Source organism: Leucoraja erinacea, chromosome 2, assembly GCF_028641065.1.
Source record: "Leucoraja erinacea ecotype New England chromosome 2, Leri_hhj_1, whole genome shotgun sequence".
NCBI lineage: Eukaryota > Metazoa > Chordata > Chondrichthyes > Rajiformes > Rajidae > Leucoraja > Leucoraja erinaceus.
The window spans coordinates 74,038,987-74,066,400 of NC_073378.1; the positions used below are offsets into that span (position 1 = coordinate 74,038,987).

At 40.1% G+C, this 27,414-nt stretch overlaps 1 protein-coding gene across 2 annotated transcripts in view; it reads left to right on the plus strand.

The window, feature by feature from the left end:
* Positions 1–27,414, plus strand: part of atp2c1 (ATPase secretory pathway Ca2+ transporting 1) — a 113,552-nt gene that overhangs the window by 61,529 nt on the left and 24,609 nt on the right. For both annotated transcript variants that reach the window (XM_055658547.1, XM_055658555.1), the window contains exons 8-19: positions 3,553–3,708; positions 3,910–3,978; positions 4,695–4,770; positions 7,803–7,869; positions 9,340–9,464; positions 9,786–9,883; positions 15,174–15,269; positions 15,400–15,489; positions 17,391–17,495; positions 20,678–20,834; positions 23,650–23,820; positions 26,439–26,536. In XM_055658547.1, the coding sequence (XP_055514522.1) occupies positions 3,553–3,708; positions 3,910–3,978; positions 4,695–4,770; positions 7,803–7,869; positions 9,340–9,464; positions 9,786–9,883; positions 15,174–15,269; positions 15,400–15,489; positions 17,391–17,495; positions 20,678–20,834; positions 23,650–23,820; positions 26,439–26,536 (1,308 nt within the window). The remainder of the gene's footprint in view (positions 1–3,552; positions 3,709–3,909; positions 3,979–4,694; positions 4,771–7,802; positions 7,870–9,339; positions 9,465–9,785; positions 9,884–15,173; positions 15,270–15,399; positions 15,490–17,390; positions 17,496–20,677; positions 20,835–23,649; positions 23,821–26,438; positions 26,537–27,414) is intronic.

Consider the following 27,414-nt stretch of genomic DNA (forward strand, 5'->3'; position numbering starts at 1 on the left):
GAAGCTGTCTTAAAATGGCCAAAGAAAACAAATAACCTTACTATGAGTAATAGGAAGAACACTGGGTAGGTAATATGTTCCTGAGGTGTGTTATGTATGGTATCCCTGCTGAAGTTCTTAAAGTTTGGAGAGGGATTTCCGATGCAAATTGACAGGGTCACCTCCCCTGTTTGACAATAGTAGGAGATGCCAGGGGTTTCTTCAATTTCCTCTGAAATCCCCAAAATAAGCAGATTATTGGGTTAATTGGCTTTGGTAAATTTCTCTGTGTCGATGAGTAGTAGAATCTATAAGGACTTGATAGAAATTTTGGGAGAATAAAATAAAATTATGGTCAGCATGGGTTTGGTGGGGCAAAACACCTATTTCTCTATTGACTGACTCCAAAGCTGTTATGGGTTAATTTATCATTGTTAATTTACTATTGCATCTTTGATGTGATTTTCAAATCTACCATCAGCACCTTGCAGATTTGTGGAGACCTTTTGGGATTTTGGAATCTCGTTTAAGTCGCATTTTATATAAAAATCGAAATAGTTTAGTTCAATAATGTATTAGTTTCCCTGAAGGTGTCTGAGTTTATTAATTAACTTTTGTTCATTGCATAGTTGTAGATCTGTAATAGCTTGTTCCCTCGATGTTTCGTTGTGCCACTGATTTTGGAAAGCCGTCACTTAAACTCTCCATGAATTCACCCCTTCTACATCACTGCTATTTTTGTTTGCCCTATCTACATGCGGACTAAAATTCCCATGTTTATTCTACGAACCTAGTTGCACAATACTCATAATTTTCTGTTTTATAATATGCTCTACATTGCTGACACCTGTTTTGTTTTTTCGTCTACACTTTGCTGTTTTGTTCCAGTCAAAATTATTCTACTACTTGATTTTCTGAACCAAGATTTTTTTTTTTTAAAGAGTCATACAGCCCTCTGGCCAAACTTGTCTACATCGACCAAGTAGCCCATTTATGCGAATCCCGTTTCCTCCCGTTTGGCCCATTTCCCTCTTAAATCTTACATTAAAAACATGTGGTTATGGTACATTCCCCAACTTCTTCATCCAGCAGCTCGTTCCATGTATGTACACTTATATGTGTGAAAAAGCTGGTTCCTATTAAATTCTTGATTCCCCGACTGTGAAGAAAAAGGCTGTGGGCATTCACCTGTGACAACCCATTGAATTTAAATTTATTGCTAAGTGGAGGAAAATAAACTAAGAAGAATTCCTTTAGTAACTGTGAATGAAGGGGAAAGAGCCCAACACTAAATTCCTGGCTGCCTCGCGGACACAGAAATCTTAACATAGGTGAAAGCTTTTCTCCAGCTATGGTCAGTGGCTCAAGTTCTACAAAGTCCTACTTTCAGGTGTCTGTATCCGAGTTATTATTATTAATGCTACTCCTGTTTTTCAATTTACCCATCTCTTCCAAAAGTTAAATATCTTAGGACCGCTCCTTGAATACTGTGTGTGATATTGCTGGTGTTATCAAAAAATGGATTTACTTGCCGTAGCTCGCAGCTAAGATTCTTGCTCGCAGCTAAGATTCACCATAATGAGTCATAGGATGATGGATTTATTGTATGAGGAAAGATTAAATCGAGTGAGACTATAAGAATAAGAGGATATCCTATAGGAAACCTACAAAATTATTTTTTGCCATCCCTGTACACTAGCACTATCCTATACACTAGGGACAATTTACAATTTTTACCAAAACCAATTGACCTACAAACCTGTACGTCTTTGGAGAGTGGGAGGAAACCAGAGCACTCGTGGAAATCCCATGCAGTCACGGGGAGAACGTACAAACTCTGTACACACAGCACCCATAGTCAGGATCAAACCCGGGTGTCTGGCGCTAGATGGCAGTACCTCTACCGCTGCGCCACCGTGCACCCTATCTAATTTTCTCATTGTAGTACTCATCTTTGCAATTAATCTTGACCTGCTAATCTGTTTATTCCATGTTCAGAAATAGATCATCTTTCATACAAATTGCTTAATGTTAAAAGAATAAAAGCTGGTATTTTTTGCAGTGTTTTGAACGCACTTACGAACAAACATGGCTGTAAATGTTTTTAACCTGATTTGTCGCATGTGAGTGTGTAAAGGGGCTGTCCCACTGCGGCGACCTAATTGGCGAGTTTAGGAGGGTATGAAAAAGTGTCATGTTGAAGACCTCCTTCGACTATGTGGAAGGCCTCCTTTGATCTCCTTTGACTATGTTGAAGACTAGCTTCGACTAGCTTCAGGAAAATTGGACAAAGAATAGTGGAGAGTGAAGACCGACCTCCATCGACCTCCCTTCGACTATGTTGAAAACTGTCTACGACTACTTTCGACTACCTTCGATTACCTTCGACTACCCTCGATTACCTACGAATAACATGCCGACCTACAACGACCTACCTCGACTACACCTGCGAGTAAATATAAATCGATTTTTTTCCACGGCGACCTTATTTTAGTCGCTGACATTTTTCAGCGTGTTGAAAAATACGCCGTGACCTAGCTGAGGCCTCGAGTACGCGGGGACTACTGAAGGAGAGTTACAAAGACCTCCGAGGACCTTGTGTCGACCATGCTGCGAGTATGTGAGGGCAAACTCTTCTGAACTCACTGTGGGCAGAGCTAGGGGGTCTGAGCTATAGGGAGAGGTTGAGTGCACTGTGCTCTATTCCTTTGAGTGCAGGCGGATGAGGGGTGATCTTATTAAGATGTATAAAATCATGAGAGGAATTGATTAGGCAGATGGGGTAGAGTCTCTTGCCCCGAGAAGATGAATCGAGGACCAACGGACAGATTTAAGGTGAAGGGGAAAAGACTTAATAGGAATCTGAAGGGTAACATTTTCACACAAAGGGTGGTGGTTGTATGGAACAGGCTGCCAGAGGAGGTTGTTGAGGCAGGGATTATCCCAACATTTAAGAAACAGTTGGGCAGGTACATGGATGGGACAGGTTTGGAGGGATATGGACCAAACGTGAGCAGGTGGCACTAGTGCAGCTGGGACATGTTGGTGTGGGCAAGTTGGGCTGAAGGGCCGGTTTCCACACTATCATTCTATGACCCAAACAAAACTTAAAAGTATATAGAAAGTTAGCACCAAAGCACTATTTATTTAATGGAATTCTAGGGATTGGAATAATGAGATTAATTGAAAGCATGTCTGGTTGTTTTGAAAAGGCATTCCAGCAGTTTAATCAGCATTTTCATGAACCTCGTGATCTGGTGCTCTCCCTTGATAGCCACCCCAAATTATTATCATTTGTAGCTCTCACTTAGATTTGCCCACATCCTCAGGCTGTGCAAGACCTGGCGTCTGTGCATCTGCATAAAGGAGATAACATGTTTATGTTTGTATGACCTATTCTGGAAGAATGCATTTGAGAACATTAAATAAAGTCATAACTAAGTTCAATTGTGATGCAGCTACCATTGAAATCATTTGCCAGAAATGTTCTAGTATTTTTGAAAGATATGAGAAACTTGTCGGGGAATATTTGTTTGATTTATATGTAACCAAATAATGTTCTTTTGTCTTAAGGTTGTGGATATGTCCATTGATGAGTCGAGCCTTACAGGAGAGACTTCCCCATGTTCAAAGTCAACATCTCCGCAACCAACATCCACGAATGGAGACCTGACATCCCGAAATAATATAGCTTTTATGGGCACATTGGTTAGATGTGGTAGGGCAAAGGTAATTTTGACGAATTAACTTATTTAAATATAAATATAAATGAATAGGATTTTGTTAAGTCAACAGATTGGAAATAATTATTGAATGATTTCCTTCTATGTAACAACACAAAATGCAGGCTCTCCAAGCTAATTTAATCTGGAATACAGTGTAGCATGTTCCATGTAATAGGTTGTTTACATTCTATCACTTTTTTTCCAGGGCATTGTTATAGGGACAGGAGAGAACTCTGAATTTGGAGAGGTTTTTAAAATGATGCAGGCTGAAGAAGTAAGTCATTATTCATTTATGTATTAGTCATTAAAATGTTGCATTTTTCCTGTTCTCAGGGGAGTTTAATTGCAGTGAAACTTCCGCACTTTCACACCCACATTATTTGTTGAGAGCTGTTGCATTTCAACATTGAAGGCGAATGCAGACCTAAACTTCTTTAAAATTCATTAGAAATATTGTATTTTGAAATTATCTTTAATTTAACTGTTCAGATTATATTGGTTTTAACCTTGAAAGCTGTCATTTCCTAGGAGTTTGGCACCTTGATCTAGGATTATATTAAAAGCAAACATTGCATATTTAGATCTGGAAAAATTATGTACTGCAGTAATCATGTCGCTGAAATGTTTGGAGTGTATTCATTGCTGTCATCTTAGGGAGTGATCCAAGGCAGGAAGTTAAAGAATTAAACGAGAGGGCTGATCATTTAAAATTAGATGTTATATTAACTTTAAATGGCCTTCCCCAGTTTATGGCAGGGTTTAATTACTGTTTATAAATTGAATTGTTCGCAAATCATGAATATAGCCGTTAACCAAATTCTCACACAGCAGAACCCCTGCAGTAGCTACCAAATTCATCTCATCGATTCCCCAAATGCTTGTTTGTATTTATGGATTGCACATTGTCTAGCGCTTGTTAGCTGGGGAGGTGCATCATAGTTCAAACCATCTACTTATTTTATCCTTCAAATTTGTTTTCATTTTTTTAAGGCGCCCAAAACACCATTACAGAAAAGTATGGATCTGCTCGGAAAACAGCTCTCATTGTATTCATTTGGAATTATTGGTAAGCGGAACAATTTTAGATGTTAAACCCTCTTGAGGATGGAATTGAGTTGCGGAGATCTGTATTGTATTCTATTGAGTTTTTATATTTCAACTGTTTAATGTTGAAATGAAGTATAGAGTGTATTTCATGAATAACAGAGAAAAATTGATGATTTGTTAGAATTAAATGGACTTTAAACGTCAGATGCATGTTTAAAAGGCAGTTGTACTTATTTACAGTGCCCTACATAATGTTTGGGACAAAGACCCATCATTTATTTATTCACCTCTGTACTCCACAATTTGAGATTTGTAAAAGAAAAAAATCACATGTGGTTAAATGCACATTGTCAGATTTTATTAAAGGGTATTTTTATACATTTTGGTTTCACTGTGTAGAAATTACAGCTGTGTTTATTCATAGTCCCCCCATTTCAGGGCACCATAATGTTTGGGACACATGGCTTAACAGGTGTTTGTAATTCCTCATGTGTGTTTAAATGCCTGCTTAATGCAGGTATTAAGCACCAAGTCTTTCCTCCAGTCTTTCCATCACCTTTGAAAACTTTTATTGCTGTTTATTAAAGTTGTGCCAATGAATCGTTGTCTCTGTACTGTACACTGACGTTGACAATTAAAATTGAATCTGAATCTGAATCTGAAAGTCAAAGAAGCCATTGTGAGAAACAAGAATACATCTGTTAGATACATCAGCCAAAATCAACTGTTTGGAACATCATTAAGAAGAAAGAGAGCACTGGTGAGCTTACTAATCGCGAAGGGACTGGCAGGCCAAGGAAGACCTCCACAGCTGACGACAGAAGAATTCTCTCTCAAATAAAGAAAAATCCACAAACACCTGCCTGACAGATCAGAAACTTTTCAGGAGTCTGGTGTGGATTTGTCAATGACCACTGTCCACAGAAGACTTCATGAACAGAAATACCGAGGCTACACTGCAAGATGCAAACCACTGATTAGCTGCAAAAATAGGATGGCCGGGTTACAGTTTGCCAAGAAGTACATAAAAGAGCAACCACAGTTCTGGAAAAAGGTCTTGTGGACAGATGAGACGATGATTAACATATCAGCGTGATGGCAAGAGCAAAGTATGGAGGAGAGAAGCAACTGCCCAAGATCCAAAGCATACCACCACATCTGTGAAACACGGTGGTGGGGGTGTTATGGCCTGGGCATGTATGGCTGCTGAAGGTACTGGCTCACTTATCTTCATTAATGATACAACTGCTGATGGTAGTAGCATAATGAATTCTGTAGTGTGTGGACACATCTTATCTGCTCAAGTTCAAACAAATGCCTCAAAACTCATTAGCCGGCGTTTCATGCTACAGCCGGATAATGATCCCAAACATACTGCTAAAGCAACAAAGGAGTTTTTCAAAGCTAAAAAATGGTCAATTCCTGAGTGGCCAAGTCAATCGCCTGATCTGAACCCAATTGAGCATGCCTTTTATATGCTGAAGAGAAAACTGAAGGGGACTAGCTGCAATACAGGCCTGGCAGAGCATCACCAGAGAAGACACCCAGCAACTGGTGATGTCCATGAATTGCAGACTTCAAGCAGTATTGCATGCAAAGGATATGCAACAAAATTCTAAACATGACTACTTCCATTTTTCATGACATTGCTGTGTCCCAAACATTACGGTGCCCTGAAATGGGGGAACTATGGTATAAACGCTGCTGTAATTGCTACATGGTGAAACCAAAATGTATAAAGATGGCCTTTAATAAAATCTGACATGATGCACTTTAACAACATGTGATTTTTTTCAATTACAAATCTCAAATTGTAGAGTACAGAGGCAAATAAATAAATGATGGTCTGTCCCAAACATTATGGAGGGCACTGTATCAGATTGATAACTTATGCCAAAGCATTAGTAATTGAGCTCAAGGCTAAGCTACACCTAAGCTACTCCTTTGCAAATATTTTGACATTACACATGTTTAAGAAACTTTAATATAACATTAGCGTTGCTTCTTAGAATGAAGTTAGCATGGAACATCCTTATAAAGAAGCAAAACCTTTTGAAGAAAAATTTAGTAAGGATGCTTTGAAAACCAAGCACTGGTAGTTTCCAGGTATGTGACCAGGAAACTACCAAATTATCAATAGAAATCCATCTAATTTGATATATTCTTCAAGGGAGGAGGTTCAGCCCATGTGACTCCTGACCCACAGAAGTGTAATTGAATCTTGTTTCCTTCTGACATAGTTATTGCATAAAAACTCCAATAATCTGCCATCCAGCTGTTGGACAATTCCAGTGATTTGTAACTGGCTTATTGAGTTCTGTTTTCCACGCTTCCTTTAACTCACCAGCTACCCATTTCTCATGCTCCATGTAAATTGTAGCAAGTAGGAAATGAGAAACATAAGTGTGTATGGGTGTTAATGAGAGTAATATCCATAAATGTGCCAGTCTGGCACACTAAAATCCTGAGGATGCTACGTCATCTTGGTTTTACAGTAAAGTGGAACATTATTCTCTGTATGATCAGTTAAAGAGAAATACAGGAATATCACCTCCCCTGTACATAATTTTTTTTTGACCTTGTAAGAGGCTTTGGCCGTTCCCTCCATCAATGGGCAGGATCGTCTGGAGCATTGTTGAAATTCAACTGTAAACAGGAATTTATCATAATATAATATTTGCTTAGTGAAGGTAATCAACAAAAGGTATGAGCCAATTTAAGTGCAGACCCCACCATTCTATAATACTCGTGTAACACAACTACCAAACAATGACCATCTTAAGCACAAAATTGAACCAGCAACTTGACATTCAATGACATTCTCGTCACCGTGTTCACCACCATCAACATTCTGGAACTCGCCATTGACCAGGAAATGTAACGAGATTGTGTTACAGCAAAACATAGGGATGAATTAGGATTGCTCAGCAAACTGTCAAACTCATTGGGTTGAATATCCTTCTGTCGTAAAGAAATATGGAATTACAAACGTTTCAATTTTTTCAAAGCATTCAAATTTGTCTGACAGTAAACATATTTCTGTTATAAAAGGTGTTATCATGCTGGTTGGTTGGCTACAGGGAAAGCGCATCCTCGATATGTTTACTATTGGTGTGAGGTGAGTCAATGTTATTTTATGAAAAGGGTAGGTAGGATAAATATTTGAATGGACAAACAAGTAGGAGCAAAAGGGACAATGCAGTATAATGCAAGTGGATAAAATATACAGATTTGATTTTCAGTTGTCAATTGTAGGATTGCAGGACATTCAAAAAATAATAATTTGCGGCCAATTAATTACTTTTAAATTGAAGAGAATACACAGTTGTAGAAGTAGCCAGTTTTTCCACAGCAATGAGTTTTGATAAAATGATAGCATAGATCATTAAAAAAAAAAATCAAATCATAGATAATTTATAGGTCAGGACATCGGAAAATTACCCTGCTTTTGATTTCCAACTGGACGTTTACGGCAGGCTGCAAGGATATTTGAAGTTTCAGATTTTTATCTCATCTCAACAGTATGCCTAAATGTTCATCACTCACTTAGCATTTAAATGCGTGGAGGAAAATGGACCGTTGATGTATTGATTCGAGACCCTTCATTCTAAAATGTACCATATCTACAAAACACGAGTACCACCCATAGAATCCAAACTGACACAAGGTAAAATACTGATAATGTAAAAAATCTGAAATAACGACACAAATACAGGAATAGTTGTTCAGCATTAGGGTGCAAATCAAGGCAAGAAAACAATTAATGTTTCAAATCTGTGGAATGTATAGATAAATATTAAAATGCATGGTTAGATTGGGGGAGAAAACAATGACCAGGAAATCTGTGATGGGAGTCGAATGCAGATAGAATAAATTGGTGCAAATGTAATTAACCTGCTTTCGTTGGCTAATTTCAGCAAATTCAGTAGGAGCAGAATGATATGGATTTTAGTTAAATATTTAAGGATATATGCACTATTCACATTCTGAATCACACTAATGCAACCTTTGATTGTGCGGAACAAGTAGTCTCAGTTTTTTCAGCATTGCTGTTAACTGAGATCATTGTTTCAGATGACAATGAGCAAGATTGTCATGAACCAAGTATGAAGTGTTGCCACCACCCAAAAAAAACTTTCAAAAATGTGAATATCATTTTTCTGCCAAAATGATCGCCTTGTGGGAGAAAAAACTGGAAAATTGCAGAAGACTCAGAATATTTTGTAAATTCTTAGGTTAATTATATCTGCACCAATTTATTTAACCTGCATTCGACTATCATCATAAATTGTTATAAAACACTGTCTTCCATTTTTTGGATTCTTCAAAAAGCTTCACAGATCTGATATCTCAGATTATTCTCAGATGTTTAGGAAAGATTTGAGAGTTTATTTCATATAAAAACTGTAATTTTCAACATTGACTTTTTCTTTTTCTATTTTTGAAGGTTATAATGCTAAGCAAAATTTCATTTCAGATTGTAACTAATGCACAGAGGAAAATTAATGTCCTTTGATTCTACATTTTACATGTATTGCATTTAAAGCTAATGACCTCAATGTCCAACTATTTCAAATGTTTTTTTTAGCTTGGCTGTTGCTGCTATTCCAGAGGGTTTGCCAATAGTTGTGACTGTAACTCTGGCTCTTGGTGTAATGAGAATGGTAAAGAAGAGAGCCATTGTGAAGAAACTCCCAATCGTGGAAACGCTTGGTAAAAGTTAATTCTATTAAACATTAGCAGAGAAAATGTTCATATTTCCATTGTGTTGCATTTATTGCATTGCTTCACAAGTTGAATGAATGTAATATCAAGTGAATTGCAAATCTAATTAAGGTTAACTATAAGCAGCCTCCAATTCACAGATATTCAGGGATAAACATTGAATGGGATCAATATCAGCAATGTGGAAAATGGATTTAATGTTATTAGCTGTAAATAATCAGAACAGAATGACTATGCTGATTTGCTAAAAGGTTTTAGTCATGGAAAAATAGTATTTGCTAAATATCATTTGGCATATCTCCATTCTAGGTTGTTGTAATGTAATATGCTCTGATAAAACTGGGACATTAACTAAGAACGAAATGACAGTAACTCACATTTATACATCAGATGGGCAACATGCTGAGGTAAGAATTATTATTTTTTTGCTTGACATTGCTGTTTAAGTAATAAATGAACCTTATCTTAAAGGTTCATGACATTTGATATATTTGATATTATAAGGTACAAATGAATATTACTTCTTCATAGAATCATAGAACTGTGGCCCCTGGTTCTGGACTCCCCCAACATCGGGAACATGTTTCCTGCCTCTAGCGTGTCCAAACCCTTAGCAATCTTATATGTTTCAATAAGATATCCTCTCATCCTTCTGAACTCCAGAGTGTACAAGCCCAGCCGCTCCATTCTCTCAGCATATGACAGTCCCGCTATCCCGGGAATTATCCTTGTAAACCTATGTTGCACTCCCACAATAGCAAGCATGTCCTTCCTCAAATTAGGGGACCAAAACTGCACACAATACTCCAGGTGTGGTCTCACTAGGGTCCTGTACAACTGCCAAAGGACCTCTTTGCTCCTATACTCGACTCCTCATGTTATAAAGTCCAACATGCCATTCGCATTCTTCCCTGTCTGCTGTACCTGCATGCTTAGTTTCATAGACTGATGAACAAGGACCCCCAGATCCCATTGTACTTCCCCATTTCCCATCTTGACGCCATTTAGGAGGAATTTTTTTGGTCAGAGGGTAGTTAATCTGTGGAACTCATTGCCACAGGGCTGTGGAGGCAAATCAGTGGAATTTTTTTAAGGCAGAGATAGACAAATTCTTTATTAGAACGGGTGTCAAGGGTAGACATAAAATGCTGGAGTAAGTCAGCGGGTGAGGCAGCATCTCTGGAGAGAAGGAATGGACGACATTTCGGGTCGAGACCCTCATTCAGACCGATGTCAGGGGAGGGGGCGGGACATAGATATAATGTAGTCGGAGACAGTAAGACTAATGGGAGAACTGGGAAGGGGATGGAGAGAGAAAGCAAGGGCTATCTGAAGTTAGAGAAGTCAATGTTCATACCGCTGGGGTGTGAACTATGAGGTGCCGTTCTTCCAATTTGTACTCCAATTTTCCTCCAATTTGCCTCACTCTGACAATGGAGAAGGCCCAGGACAGAAAGGTCAGATTGGGAATGTGAGGGGGGAGTTGAAGTACTGAGCCAGCAGGAGATCAGGTAGGTTAAGACAGACTGAGCGGAGGTGTTCAGTGAAATGATCGCCAAGCCTGCGCTTGGTGTCGCCGATGTAGAGAAGTTGAAACCTGGAACAGCGGATACAGTAGATGAGATTGGAGGAGGTGCAAGTGAACGTCTGACTCGCCTGGAAAACCTCTTTGGGTCCTTGGATGGAGTCGAGGCTGGAGGTAAACGGACAGGTTTTGCATCTCCTGCAGTTGCAGGGGAAAGTACCTAGGGCGGGAATGGTTTGGGTGGGAAGGGACGAGTTGACCAGGGAGTTTCGGAGAGGGAACGGTCTCTGCGGAAAGCAGAATGGGGTGGAGATGGGAAGTTGTGGCCAGTAGTGGGATCCCGCTCGAAATGTCCTTGTTATGAATTGGGGGGGGGGAGGGGGGAGCAAGAGCGGAGCTGCGGGATATCGAGGAGACCCTAGTGAGAGCCTCATCTATGTTGGAAGAGGGAAACCCCCGTTTCCTAAAGAATAAAGACACCTCTGATGCCCTGGTATGGAACACCTCATCCTGGGCGTAGATGCGGCGCAGATAGAGGAGGGGATAGATTCTTTACAGGATGCAGGGTGGGAAGAAGTGTAGTCCAGATAGCTATAGGAGTCAGTAGGTTTGTAGTAGATGTCGGTCAATAATCTGTTTCCTGTGATGGAGACGGTGAGATCCAGAAACGGTAGGTGATGTCGAAGATGGTCCAAGTGAATTTGAATGCAGGGTGGAAATCATTAGAGTTCTGCATGGGTGCAGGAGGTCGCACCAATGCAGTCGTCAATGTAGCGGAGGTAGAGTTCGGGGATAGGACCAGTGTACGCTTGGAACAGGGATTGTTCGACGTACCCTACAAAGAGGGAGGCTCATGCGAGTCCCCAGAGCTACCCCTTGGAATTGGAGGAAGTGGGAAGAGTTGAAGGAGATGTTGTTGAGGGCAAGGACCAGCTCTGCTAGGCGGGGGACAGTATTGGTGGATGGAAATAGGCTGGTTCTGTGGTCGAGGACGAAACGGAGGGCTTTAAGACCCTACTTGGTGGGGGATGGAGATGTAGAGTGATTGGACATCCATAGTAAAGATGAGGGATTGGGGGTCTGGAAAACGTCATTGAGGAGACAAAGTGCATGTGAGGTGAATTGGACATAGGTAGGGAGGGATTGGGCTAGAGGGGATAAGATGAAGTCGAGGTATGTGGAAAGGGTTATGGGGTATCAAGGGTTATGGGGAGAAGGCAGGAAATGGGATTAGGAGGCAGAGATCAGCCATGATTGAATGGCAGAGTAGACTCGATGGACCTAATTCTACTCCTATTACTTGTAATGCTAAGACCACCACTTACCTACCTGCACATAACCCATATCCCTCCATTCCCTTCATATCCATATGCCTATCCAAAAGCCTTTAAAATGCCACTAATGTGTCTGCTTCAACTCCCATCCTCGACAGTGCGATTCAACCACTCGCCACACTTTGTGCTTTTTTAAAATCCTTGCTCTGCACATCTCTAAATATTGCCTCCCGCCATAAAGCTATGCCCTCTAGTATTTGATTTTTCAATCCTGCCATAAGTATTCTGACTGGTTACCCCATCAATGCCTCTCATAATTTTGTACACTTCCATCAGATCTCCCTGCAACCTCTAGTGTTCCAGAGAGCACAATGCCAGTCTGTCCAACCTTTCCTAGCAGCTATTTCTCTCCGCCCCCGCCCCCCCCCCCCCCCCCCCCCCACCAAGCATGTTATGAGATGTTTTAAGTTTGCAGATTCTAATTTAGTTTAGATTTATAGTTTGGATTAGTTTATTGTCATATACACCTGGATGCAACGAAACTCTTTGTTTCCACGAAATTCATAGAATAAACAGTATAAGGTAATGATCGATACATCAATAAATACAGCAATGAATGCAAAATGGCAGAATGGTGCAAATATTGTAGTGCAATCTGAAGTAGTGCAAAAACATACTAACGCACAAAAATACAATAACGGAATGAGGCAGAGTAAAGACCGCAGCACAAACTCTGGGAAGGAGCCGTAAATGAGGTGATTGGTTCAGGATTCTGTTAGCAGTTAGGAAGAAACTGTTCTTAAGTCTGGAAGTCCGAGTTTTCATGCTCCTGTATCTTCTCCCAGAAGGTAGAAGAGAGAAAACAAATAGACAGGTAGGTGGGCATCTTTGACAATACTTCCAGCCTTCCTTGTACAATGCACCATGAAGATGGACTGGATAGAAGGAAGCGACAAGCCTGTGATTGACTAGGCAGCTTTCACCCCTCTCTCTGCACGTTTAGGCGTTCAAGGGTAGAGCAGTTGCCATATCATGCTGAGATGCAGCCCGTCAAAATACTTTCTCTAAAGCATCTGCAAAAGTATGATAAAATCCTCGTGGGTATGCCAAATATTTTTGTGAAAGCAGATGTCAGCTTCCTTGATCACCTCGTCAGTGTGAATGGTTAGGTTGCTGATGAAAGGAACTTGAAGCTCGCGACCTTCTGTACAACAGATCTTATGATGAGGACTGGGCTGTGTTTAACCTCACTTCCTTCGGTGAACAATTGACTCTTATCTTGCTGTCATTAAGGGCTTGGTTATTCTGACATCATGACATAAGATTCCCGATCTCTTTCCTATACTCTGTCTCTAGTTGTTGATCCAGGTATCATCAGCAAACTTAAAGATCAAGTGGGCTTTGTACTTGGTGCTACAATCACGTGTCCACAAGGAGTAGAGCAGGGGAATGAGCACAGAATCCTGAGGAATACCAGTGTTGAGAGTCAGGGTGGAGGAAATATATGACCAGCTGTAACTGAGTGAAGTCTGCTGGTCAAGAAGTCCAGAAGCCAGTTGTGAATGAAGGCCAAGGTCAAGGTTTAGAGATGAGCTTACTTGGTATTATAGTATTTAAGGCTGAGCTATTATCAACTAATAGTATCCTGACATAGGTGATCTTACACTCTCCTCCTCCGCCTAGCAGAGCTGGTTCTCACTCTTAACAACTTCTCCTTCGACTCTTCCCACTTCCTCCAAATCCAAGGCGTAGTCATGGGCACCATATGGGCCCCAGCTATGCCTGCGTCTTTGTAGGGTACGTCGAACAATCCCTGTTCCAGGTGTACACTGGCCCTATCCCCGAATTCGATCTCTGCTATATTGATGACTGCATTGGTGCTACTTCCTGCAGTTATGCAGAACTCACTGACTTCATTAACTTTACTACTAATTTCCATGCTGTACTCAAATTTAATTGGACCATCTCCGACATCTCCCTACTGTTTCTTAATCTCACGACCCATCCCAGGAGATAGACTATTGACTGACATTTATTATAAACCCACTGACTCCCACAGCTATCTAGACTACACTTCTTCCCACCCTGCTCCCTGTAGAGACTCTATCCCCTACCCAATTCCTCCGTCTACCCAGCATCTGCGCCCAAGATGAGGTGTTCCATACCAGAACTTCTGAGATGGCCTCATTCTTTAGGGAATGGGGGTTCTCCTCTTCCATCATAGATGAGGCCCTCACTAGGGTTTCCTCGATATCCCGCAGCTCCGCTCTTGCTCCCCCTCTCCCCAGTCTCAACAGCAGAGTCCCCCTAATCCTCAACAGGGACAGTCACCCAATCTGCCGTTGCATACAGCACATAATCTTCCGTCATTTTCGCTACCTCCAATGGGATCCCACCACAAGCCACATTGTCCCATCTCCGCTTTCCGCAGAGACCGTTCCCACCGCAACTCCCTGGTTAACTCGGTCCCTTCCCACCCAAACCACCCCCTCCCCAAGTACTTACCCCTGCAACCGCAGGAGATGCAACCCTTGTTCCTATACCTCCCCCCTCAACTCCGTCCAAGGACCCCGACAGTCTTTTCAGATGAGGCAGAGGTTCACTCCAACCTCACCAACTGTATCCGCTGTTCCAGGTGTGGACTCCTATATATTGGAGAGACCAAGCGCAGGGTCGGCGATCATTTCGCTGAACACCTCCGCTCAATCCGCCTAAGCTTACCTGATCTTCCGGTTGCTAAGCACTTTCACTTGCCCTCCTATTCCCACACTGACTTTTGTTCTTGGCATTTTATTATGGTCGACGTTTGTGTTTGTTTTAAATCTCTGTATGATTTTGGTTGAATTTCTTTTAATCCATTTAAAAAAAAAATGTCATTCCATTTTGTGTATTGTGCAGGTTACTGGTGTAGGCTATAATAGACACGGAGAAGTAGTGATGGATGGCGAGGTAATACATGGCTTCTCCAAATCATCTATAAGCAAAATTGTGGAGGTACGGAAATTGTTGACAAATCTGTGAACTAAATTGAACAAATAAACTGTACTATTAAAATTAATATACCATTTGCTTTATTGTGAAAATGTTTGCACACAATTGATCTGCTCTTTTTATGCTTATCCAGGCGGGCTGTGTATGTAATGATGCTGTTATTCGAATTGATGCATTAATGGGGCAACCTACTGAGGGTGCTTTGATTGCACTGGCAATGAAGGTGAATATTTGAGAAATCATCCATTTCAATATTTGTGGTCTAAGTTCATATTTTGTTACTGAATAATGTTTGCTTAACTTTTACTTTATTTCAATGAAGGTATGTCTGAATCACTTCCGATTAGATGTGATATAAACCTCACTCAATGGCTAATCTTTTTGTCTCAATGACCAAAATTCAAGTTACATGATTGTATTATCTGTTAATTGTTGTTTGTGGGGAAATGGGTTCAATTTATTTTGATGCCCAGACCTGTGAAGCATAACATTACTGCATGAATTTCAGATTATGTAAATTACAGTGATAGAAGGATGGTGTTTATGCCAGGTACACAAAAATGCTGGAGAAACTCAGCGGGTGCAGCAGCATCTATGGAGCGAAGGAAATAGGCAACGTTTCGGGCTGAAACCCTTCTTCAGAAGGGTGGTGTATATGCCATTTGGGTTGGGAAGAGGCAGTTTAATTTAAAACATCGAAAAGTAGTTTGCCAAGTTCCAATAGAACTTGATTTAAAAAAAACAAAATTATACACAAATTTAATGATACAAAACCTAACGGGTATTGAATAACTTTTTTAAATCTATTATCCTGCGATTTTAGTGTCTTAATTTTATGAATTTTCATTCGGACAGATATGTAATGTTGTGCATAACAAGGGTGGTTGGGTGGAGAAACAGCATGGAGAATTTAATCCAAACATGTGCAAGGTGATACAATTTAGGAAGTCAAGTCAGGGTAAGATATCATTAACAAATAGTAGGGCACACAAAGGATTGTTAATGATCTGAGCTGCCTTGGAGTATGTCCATAGTTCCCGGCACATGGCTCACGGCAACAGGGTGGTGACGAGGGCATCTGGCATGCTTGCCTTCATAGGCCAGTGCATAGAATATAAAAGTTGGGGCATATGTCGCAACTTTATATAATACTGCTTAGATTGCACTTAGAGGATTGTGTGTACTTATGGTTGCACATAATATTCAGCGTTGTGTTTATGCTGGAAAGAGTAGAGGAGATTCGCCAGGATGTTGCTTGGATTGGAGGACTTTAGTTCCAAGGGGCGATTGATCGGCTGGGGTTATTTTTCTGGAGTGAAGGAGGCTGAGGGATGAACTGAGAGAGAGAGAGAGATATAAAATGATAAGGGGCTCAGATGGGTTGGAAAGTCAGAATTGTTTGGGCATCAAAACAACAGGGCATCGTTAGCATGAGAAGAAGGAGATTGAAAAGGGATTTGAGGGGAAAGGTTTTGTTTTTAAACAGAGTGACTTGTATCTGGATTCATTGGTTTTGGAGAATTGACTCAATTATTGTCTACCTGTGTGCACTTTGCAGGGATTGCTCAATAGCAGTTACAAGCAAAGATCTTGGTTTGAACCTCGGAGTTTGGTAGAGCAGCCTGGAAGAACTTGTTGGATATATCATGAGACCGATTTAAGATTTTAAGACACAGCTAATTTGTAAAAAAAAAAGACTTTTACACAGGGTACTGACAATTGAAAGGGTGTCGGAACCAATCAAAGTTTTTATTCAGAAAAAAATTGGATAAAAACCTGAAGTAAAGAAATGAACTAGACTACTGGAAATGGCCAGCTCTGCCAAACAGGCAGCTCGAGCATGGATAGAATTGCTGCTTTCTGTGATGTATTTTACAGTTAAATCATTCACGACAGGACAAATAAACCTAAATTCTGAATATGTTGTGTAGGACGACAGTTTGTTTTTGAGCCAAATAATTGATCTGTTAAATTGAGTTTAATGACACACAACTGCATCTTTGTATTGTGTTAATGCGAATAAGTTATTCTATTAAAAAAATGTTTATCCATGTAGTGTAATTTCTCAAACATTTATTGGAAAGTGATTGATGTCTACTTTTCCCTCCATCCCTTTCTCACAAGATGGGACTGGAAGGTCTCCAGCAGGATTATATAAGGCGAGCTGAATATCCATTTACATCCGAGCAGAAATGGATGGCTGTCAAGTGTGTACACAAAACTCAGCAGGTTAGATGTACTCTGGAATAACAAATGTTACTTGGATTAAAAGATCAACGTAGTGAACATCGGAGACGTTCTTACTACAGTATATGTTTAATATTTTCACTTTATGCATCAACGACACAAGTTTAGTGTATAGAGTTTGTGGAGCCATCAATCTCTCTTTGTCCTTTGCGCAAAAATAAATTGCTGCTGCTGCTGCACTTTAAAATTGTAATGATCTCATCCTAAAGATAAACAATATCACTTGTTATAATCATATACTTTGCAATTGCTTTCTACAGTTTTTCTTGGGTTGGCATTTGTATGACATCCATAATGTTCCAAAATGGATCTGTCATTGTTGTTATCTTCTTAGATTGCCCTTTAAGATTCTTGATAGCTTCCTTCCTCTTCAGTTTTGTGGGTTCTGAGGTACGTCACGAGGCCAATGTGGAAACCACTGACTCCTCCCCAAATGCAGCAGGAGTTTGTGAGATGGTCAACTCTTTCTGCCTCTCATGGGAGACTCGCTGTGTTTCTAATGTATGTTCTTGATGTTGCACCAAACAATTTGGTGGTTTTGTTGAAAGGGTCATGGGAGTCTGAGGAAAAAAAAATGGAAATTCCCAATGGAATATGTAAATATTTTGAGTTCAGAACATATTTAAAAGAGAAGAATTTATGCGATTAGACATGCATGACAGGTTTACATGTTCGTCAGAGAAATAATTTAAAGTCAATTTTTTTTCCCAGCTGGATGGAGATGGGTAGTGAATCAAGTTATTTGCTTGTGTAGTATTTCAGCAGGGTGTGTGTTTTTTTGTCAATAAAACAGTGGAGTTCTACTCTGTTAGCAAAAAAACAAAGTGCTGGATAACCCAGTGGATCGGGCAAGGTAATGCACAACATTTTTGCATCAGGAGCGTCCTTCAGGATGGAGTAGGGAGAAGAAAGCTGGAAAAGAGAGGGGTGGGAAATCTGTTTAGGGCATGACCATACAGAGGAAATGTGTCTGCCAGGGCATTCCTGCTTTTGGATATTGGGAAGTAGATAGAAATGGGATTAGGGAACAATAAGGTTGGAGGGTGTGGAGGGGAGATTGCTGGAGGCAACAAGATCAGTGATAATTTGGGAGATGGTGGCCTGATATTCCTCAAAGGGATCATAGTCCAAGCTTAAGTATGAGAAGATGTCCAAGAGTTGACGCCTGGCCTCCTCACGGTAGAGGTTTGCCGGCCAGACCACAACAGCACCTCCCTTTGACAACAATATTGGGATTGATACTGAGTGTGTGGAGGGCCGCGCTTTTATAGAGCTGCCGTTCCCTTCTCCTGTCTCCAACATTCCTCCTCGGCTTCCTCCTGCATTTCCTCTGTGGTTTTCTACCTGCTCTCACCCTCGTCATCTCCAACTGCTGTCGTATTGATCTACTCTGTTTCTATAGCTGAATGTCATTCATAACATGGTCCTTCGTGTTACTTGAAAATTATATTGTTAATCAAAAAATGTGGATTAAGAGTGAATCATTTTCTTGGGCAGTAGATTTTGCTAAGGATAGGCTTTCAGTTCTTAATGGCCAAAACTTTCCTCTACTCATTTCTGGTGTTTCATATACTCTGGCTTTGAAATTGAGCTGATCTAGAATAAGACAATGGTTTGAGCATGGAAACATGGAAACATAGAAAATAGGTGCAGCAGGAGGCCATTCGGCCCTACATCCCAGGGATCAATCTCGTAGGGATCATTGCCTGAGGGATCACAATAGGGATCATTATTCAGTTTTCATGTTACCGACCAATGTGCCTTCTAGAGCTCACCCCAAATTCCTGAACTTGGGCCATATTTAAAAATAAAAAATTCCTATCTTTTTTTTTTTCTCTCTTTTTTGTATGGCTTTGTAAATATTTAATTAGTGTATAAATGTAAATAATTTGGTATACATATAGCTGCTGCTGTACATATGGTGTACATATAGCTGCTAAATTTGTATAAGATAATTATAAGCAGTTGAATAAGGGGTGGGAATTAATAAGCTTTGGCTTCTTTTCGGACACATACGATTTCATTTATTTATAGATATTGTTTATGACACTTTATAAATATTCTTGTTTTGTTTTTTGTATGCTGTTTCACAATTGCTTTTTATTCTTTTATTCTGTTCGAAATAAATAATTAAATAAATAAATAAATAGATATCCATGAACCTGTCCAAGTGCCTTTTGAACATTGTAATTGTACCCATATCTATCACTTCCTCTGGCAGCTCATACCATGAAACCACAACTCTGTGGAAACATGAACATTTCCCCTCAGTTTAAGACCTCCCTTCCCTGAAAAGGGGCTGAATCATCCACTTTATCTTTGCCTCTCTTGATTCTATAAATCTCGAAGGTCATGTCTCAGCCTTGTAAAGTCCAGGAAAAGCAGTCCCAACCTATTCACTCTCTCCTTATAACTCAAGCCCTCCAGTGTCTGCAACATCCCTGTGAAACATTTTTCCATCCCCTCTGGCTTAGTCACATTGTTCCTATAGAATGGTGACCAGAATTATATGTAATATTACAGGCCTTAACAATGTCTTATGCAGTCCTCTATTGCTGTAACATGACAACCCAACCCGTACTCAGTGCCCTATTTGATGAGGGCAGGCAAGCAATATATTTTCTTCTACGCATTATGTATTTGTGTCACCACTTCTCAGGCAATGGTGTACTTGTATCCCTTAGGGTCTCTGTTCTCCAGGACCCTGACATTCATTTAGTAAGTCACACCCCAGTTATGATTAACAACGGGATTAACAGTACTGGTCCTTGCAGCACGCACCTGATCACAGGCCTCCATAAATCTGAAAAATACTCTTGCACCGCCACTCTCCGACTGTCCATCACCCTCGATCACGTTGGATCCTATGTGATTTCACCTTCTGAACCAGTCCTCCATGTGGGACCTTGTCAAAAGCCTAGTGAAAAGACATGTAGACAGTGGCTACCACCCTGTCCCCATCAATCCTCTTGGTCACCTCTTCAAAAAATAGGAGTAAATTTGGCATAAATATTTGCTTTGGCTGTTTTTATAGCTCACACAGATATCAAATATAAATGATCTGCCGTGGAAGTAATCGAAAGAAGTGACATTGCTTAAAGCAGATTGTGACAATTATTTGCAAATGTCATAATAGCTATTCATTCGTGTTTCTTTCACCAAAGGATAAAGCAGAGATTTATTTTATGAAAGGAGCTCATGAACAAGTAATTCGATTTTGCTCTAGCTACAGTAGCCATTCGCAAACCCTGCCACTCACCCAACAACAGAAGGAGTTGTATCAACAGGAAGAAAAGTATATGGGTACCGCTGGACTCCGAGGTAAAGCAAGGGTTTTTTTCCTGATGTATAAAACTCTATTTGGAATATGAACATGCAGGTTGCAACCCGTTTTACACTTTAAAGGACAATAACTTTCATTTGTTTGTGATGAAAGATATCGGTCCTCGCTGTCCTTTATCAAATTCAATTATTCGCCCAAAACCTTTGTTTTAAAAAGTATAGATGAAGCGCAGTTTTTTAACAATACTCAACATATTCTTGAATCTCTTCTGATCTGTCACCCCCTTGTTCCTCAACAGCTCATGAACCTTGTCATTAACATTAGGATCATTAGAACTTTATTGCCTCTATTTCTTAACCTTAATCTTTACTCAAACTGAACTTTTACATGTAACTGAGATGATACCCCTTTAACTACTTTCCCTTCAATGTTTTACTTTTCTCCACTTGATTTTGTTCTTTCTTATCATGTAATCAAAGTGGTTTAACTTCCTGCCTGTTTGCCATTATGTTATGGCTCTTCTTCACCTGGGCACTGGCATGGGGGAAGTCACCAGTCATGTGTCTGCCAATGTCACCAGACCTGAGTATTTCCATGTCTGTTGGGCCTTTTAGTTTTCAGTTTATTTGTGGGCAATCATTGAATGAGCCACAGTTGCTTCCAAAGCCATCACCAGATCCAGTTGTTAACAATGGTGGCTAATTCAACATCTAACAGGAAGTGAATCTTACAAGAACATTCCCATCCTCGATAATGGTGGGGCTCAACATGAGAATACTGAAATATCAGCAACTCGGTCTAGCCGCTATTGATAAATGCATGATAACATATGGCTACCTTCTGAGATCTCCACCATCACAGAGGCCAGTGTTCAGCTAAGTTGATTCACTCCAGTGCAGTTTGCAAGACTTGTGCAACAGAACCAACTACACCTCTTGTCAAGCTCTTCCAATATGGTTTCAACAGCATCTATTGAACATTGTGGGGCAAATGATCAGGTGTGTCCTGACAAATACAATCTGGCTAAATGGCCCCCAATTATGCAATTCTCAATTGTCAGTAAAGAGAAGGAAAGTTTGTTGATCGTGTTAGCAAGTAACACGTGGTCTTTAATCTGCTTATCAATGTTGAATTTTGCCTTGGCCACCCTGCTCTAGCTGCCTTCACTTCTTCAAACACTGATCGAAGAATTAGAAATAAAATTAGAGTGAATGGAGTGGGATAGTCTTGACATGACATCATTAGAAGTGGCCAGTAAAAACAAATACCAATGCCTTGAAATAATACAATGCCCTGAAATAATACTATGTTAATCACGAGCAAAATAATAGTGAATGACAGGAGAATTGGTTTCTGAAGATGGATTTGTATATTATCATCAGCTATAACTTCTAGACCAAGCCTGCATCCAACCATACTCCAGTGACCAGTCAACTCACTGTCGGGCACAGAAGAATGAAAAGTAGACCAGTGGTCCCCACTTGCAGTATTATTGCACTCTTTACAAATACATTTGTGTTTTGTTTTGATCAGAATTATGTAATGTAAATGCCTTTACTGCCTTCACAATCAATATTGGTCAATTTGAGATTTCTTGTCGGTTTCTGCCTGATCATGTCTGCTGTTGTTGTTAATTGGATACTAGTTTTTTATTGCTCATATCCAAAGTAACTACGGTACTTAAAATAGTTTTGGCAATGTTTCAAATTGATTCTTAATCTTCGCTGCATTAGCTCATTTTCGCCGTACCATTTAAAACAGCATGAATGATTGTCTTGGCATTAGCATTTAATTATGGTGAAATCAGTGAGAATTTTCTTACTGGAGTTGTATCTCCGTGGTTATTGGATGTTGATTCTGCCGATCCCTAACCCTGCTGATGCATTTGGTTAAAGCAAAGGATATGTTCCCCATAAAACTGGTGTAACAAGCAGGTAATTGAGAGTGTGGGAAAGTAAAGGGGCTGTCCCACTTGGGCGACATAATCCGCGAGTTCTGGCGAGTTTGCCCTCGACTCGTACTCGCAACATGGTCGACACGGGGTCGTAGGAAGTTCTTGTAACTCTCCTTCATGCTCGAGAGTGGTCCTCGCGCACTCGAGGCCTCAGCTAGGTCGCGGCGTATTTTTCAACATGTTGAAAAATGCCTGCGAGTAAAAAAAGGTTGGCATGGAAAAAATCGATACTTTTTTTACTCGTAGGTTTAGTCGTAGTAGGCCGGAGTAGGTCGGCATGTTAGTCATAGGTAATCGAGGGTAGTCAAAGGTAGTCGTAGATTGTCTTCATCATAGTCGAAGGGAGGTTGAAGGGAATCGAAGGAGGTCGGCTTCACTCTCCACTATTCGGTGTCCAATTTTCCCGAAGTTAGTCGTAGCTAGTCGTAGCTAGTCTTCAACATGGTCGAAGGAGGTCTTCTACATAGTTGAAGGAGGTCTTCAACATGTCATTTTTTCAAACTCTCCTAAACTCTTCTAAACTCGCCAATTAGGTCGCCCAATTGGGACAGCCCCTAAAGGCAATGCGGAAGAGATTATTTTTAGAAAATGGTTAAAAGAGTATATTGCATCTTTTGGCAAATCTTTAATAATGACACAAACTCACATCACGTGCACTGTAATAATTATGTAAGATTTTTAAATTGTAATCAGTGCATTTAACTTTCTGTAATGTTCAGAATATTTTTGTAGATAAGTGTGTACAAATGATGTTAAGGAGTGTGCATTTCAATTGCTTTTGTGAGAATTTGTTATCCATGGGAAGTGGACAAGTCATGACAATATTTGTATTGCTGATTTCGGGTAAATATAGAAATGTGCTAGACCACAAATGATATTTGACATTTTTTCCCATCCAGTACTCGCTTTAGCCTCTGGACCTGAACTTGGACAACTCACATTCCTAGGGCTGGTGGGAATGATTGATCCACCAAAGTCTGGCATAAAGGAAGCTGTCGCTGCACTAATTAAAGCAGGGGTTGAGATAAAAATGGTCACTGGAGATTCACAAGAGACGGCAGTTGCCATTGGTAAATATTGGCTCTATATATTAGTGTTAAAAATGACAACTGATACTTGCATTTGAAAAGATGCTCCTTTAATGCAATGATTCAATTTTTCTGTTTGAGAGAACTAATCCATGAAAACTAAAGCTGTATGTATTCTTTGGGTTTTGGATTTTATCAGTCCCTTGCATCTCAAAAATACTTAAGACAAGTCAATTTTGTCATATGTACAATTATGGTGAGTTAGAGGTACAATTAAAATCTTGCTCACTGCAGCTTCACATGCCCATAGACTGGTTAGCACGCAACAAAAGCCTTTTACTGTACCTCGGTACACGTGACAATAAACAAAACTCAAACAACACACATGCATTGTACATGACTGAAAAAGAAAAAGCTGTGCACAAACAGAAACCAAGACATTCGTGCAAAACACACAATTAAAAAACAGGTCAACGGTAGAGTGTTCCGTCGTACTCTGCTACTGAGATGGGATTACACTCGTGCAAGTTGGTTCAAGAACCTGGTGGTTGTAGGTTAATAGTTGTTTCTGGACCTAGTGGTGTGGGACTTCAGACTACTGTACCCCCTGCCTGATGGTAGCAGCAAGAAGAGCGCATGACCCAGATGGTTGACTATAGATATAGCCTTCTTGAAGCAGTACCTTGTAGATACTTTTGATAGTGGGAGGGCTGTGCCCATGGCTCAGCACTTCAACTCCCCCTCCCATTCCGAATCCGACTTTTCTGTCCTGGGCCTCCTCCGTGGCCAGAGTGAGCACCACCTGAAATTGGAAGAGAAGCACCTCACCTTGGGCAGTTTGCACCCTAGCGGCATAAACATTGACCTCCAATTTCCGGTAGCCCTTGCTGTCTCCTCCCCTTCTCTGCTCTCCCTCAGCCCTCTGGCTCCTCCTCTTCCTTTCTCCTTTCTTCTCCCCGCCCCCCTCCCCCCATAGTGTTAGTTCAGAAGAAGGGTTTTGGCCTGAAACGTTACCTATTTCCTTCGCACCATAGATGCTGCTGCACCCGCTGAGTTTCTCCAGCACTTTTGTCTACCCATGATATACCAGGCTGATTCCACCATTCTCTGCACCCTTTTGCATGCTTTAAAATGGTATTGGATGCAGAGACCATCACAAAAATGATGCTTGGATCTCTTTGAGTTCTCCTATTCCCAATCGATTCACCAAGGCCTTGTTTCGTGCTTTTTCTTTAAATTTATGTGCGGGTATGGATGGTGCGGGGGCTGTTGTGTAGGTCCCTATTTTCTGCAATACTTTAAAATCCATCTGGTTCATTGGACATTTTAAAATAATACTGTGTAACATCTTGGGGAAAAAAGTGAATGAAAGGTGTGCTTGTATAATAATAGGAGGGATATCCAAAAATGCAGAAAACCTGCCAGTCCGGTACAATAATATTGTTGAGGTGCAAAATTATCAGTTTTATTTTATTGTCATAGAATGAGTATTGTACGAAAGTCGATCCCAAAAGTTCCTATATCTACTTTTTAACAGTAATTTGTTGACTACTATGCATTATAACCACTGAAAGCTGAAAAACTCTTCACAAAAGATTTTTAAATACTACATTTACACAAGTATTGCTAAATATTAGTTATAATCAAAGAAACACAAGCAAAGAACAAAAATTAAAAATTAAGACCGAAACAAGTAAAATAATTTCAGCTCCATCCATTGCAATCATGAAATCTCTATAGCAAAATGTTTGCATGAAAGCTTTCAGGCAAGCTCTTATATCCACCGTTCCAGTTCACCCAACACCTGTTGATGCTTTGAGAAGTATCTTAGGTACTTGCATGTATTCAGCTTTATGCATTAGGACCCTTCCTACCATAATGCTGCGATATAAATTCAACTATTTGGAGTTTTTTTCTCAAGGCACAATGTTTTTATTTTTCTTTGTTTCAATCTTGTATTACTCGTTGATCTGATTGTACAATGGTGCAGCTGGTAGATCTGCTGCCTCACAATTCATTAGCACAGACCCGGGGTGAACGCTGGTTGTCACAGACTCGTTGGTCCCAAGGGCCTGTATCCACGCTGTATCTCTAAAGTCTGCAGCATCTCTTTACTTGAAAGGGTAAAGAAACTGGGAGAGGAAGCTGAAGGCATGATCAAAATGAAGAGTGTTTAGGAAAATTGTTCTAGTCGGCAGATGGTGACTGGGCTAAGAAAATGTTTGATGTCAAACAGGCAGTAGGTATGTTTAGCGACTTGGGACTGGAGAAACTTGCATTGGATGAATATAACTGAAAATTCTAGTGAGTTTTAAGGAACCAATTAATAAGGCAGGCAATGTTAAAATACCCATTTAAACAATAATTTTAAAGTACTGACTGATCATTTTAATGCTGATCATTGTATGCGTTGTTGGTCCATACATGTCCAAAATGTATTTTAAATGTTTCTGATTAGCAGAAGAGCATAATTTAGAAAATTATAGACATCCAAAAGTTAAGTAGTGTTGACATAGAATGAAAAGAAAAATATTGCTGTCTTTATTTAATACTGAGATGAAATACAAAATTAATTGGGTATATACAAATGTGTGTTGTACTTGTGCATGGACTATGATAGAATATAATATTATTATAAAATATGCTTTACTTGTATGTAGCAACCCGCTTGGGCTTGTATTCCAAGGGATCCCAAACACTGTCAGGAGAAGAACTAGACTCATTGGATATTCAACAGCTTTCACAGATTGTGCCAAAGGTATGTTGCAAAGTATGGATGAATATTAGAATGAGATTTGCCAAAGAATCGATGCACTGCATTACAGTGGTGGTACGGCGTGGTAGATGTTTCAGATTCGTAATGACCACAGCTTCGGAATATTTACATACTTGTGCAGCATCCATCCACAGGCTTCTTCTTCTTATTGAGTCCACACACAAGACTAGAAGTTGTTCAGCCAGAGCTGCATGTAGTGGCATTTGCCTTGTTTTGTGTGTCATTAATTATGGCATTTGCCTTTAACTTTTAGACTGCCCGTTATTATGTGAGTGGGATTTATTACGTATTCTAGGGCGTGTTTGGAGCTAAGTTTCTTGCGCAGAAGCTTAGTTTTTAGTTCAGTTTGGACTTACATGAGGAAGGCATACCCTTCGATCATGTGAAGTGTAACGGAGACACGAGGAGTTATCTAGCGTTTAAAGCTATATGCTGGAGTTTGACGAAGATTAAAGTGTATGAGTCGGAGTATAAGGTCGGATGTGTACCTTATTGTTTTTCATCAACAATAAATAAACTATTCATCAAAAGACTGTTATGAAGATTTATCTGTGAAGAAGCTCTAAAGGTCTCACGGAGAGCTCACATGCGTATTACGACATTCTCCTTAATCATATAGTCTCCTTAGTGGCTAGAGGGAGTAATCTCTTGAACAATATAAAAAATTGCCGCTACACTGCATACAATGGTGTCTGTCTTGCGCTTCGGGTGTGTGGTGGTGGAAAGATTGGTTGAAACGGCCGTGACATGAATGTTCCTTCCTTGACCCCATCCACAGGCTGAAACTATTAGTTTTCAATCTGTTGTGTTTAGGTTGTTTGCAGTATTTGAATAAGCTTTCACGCTTCAAAAGTAATACG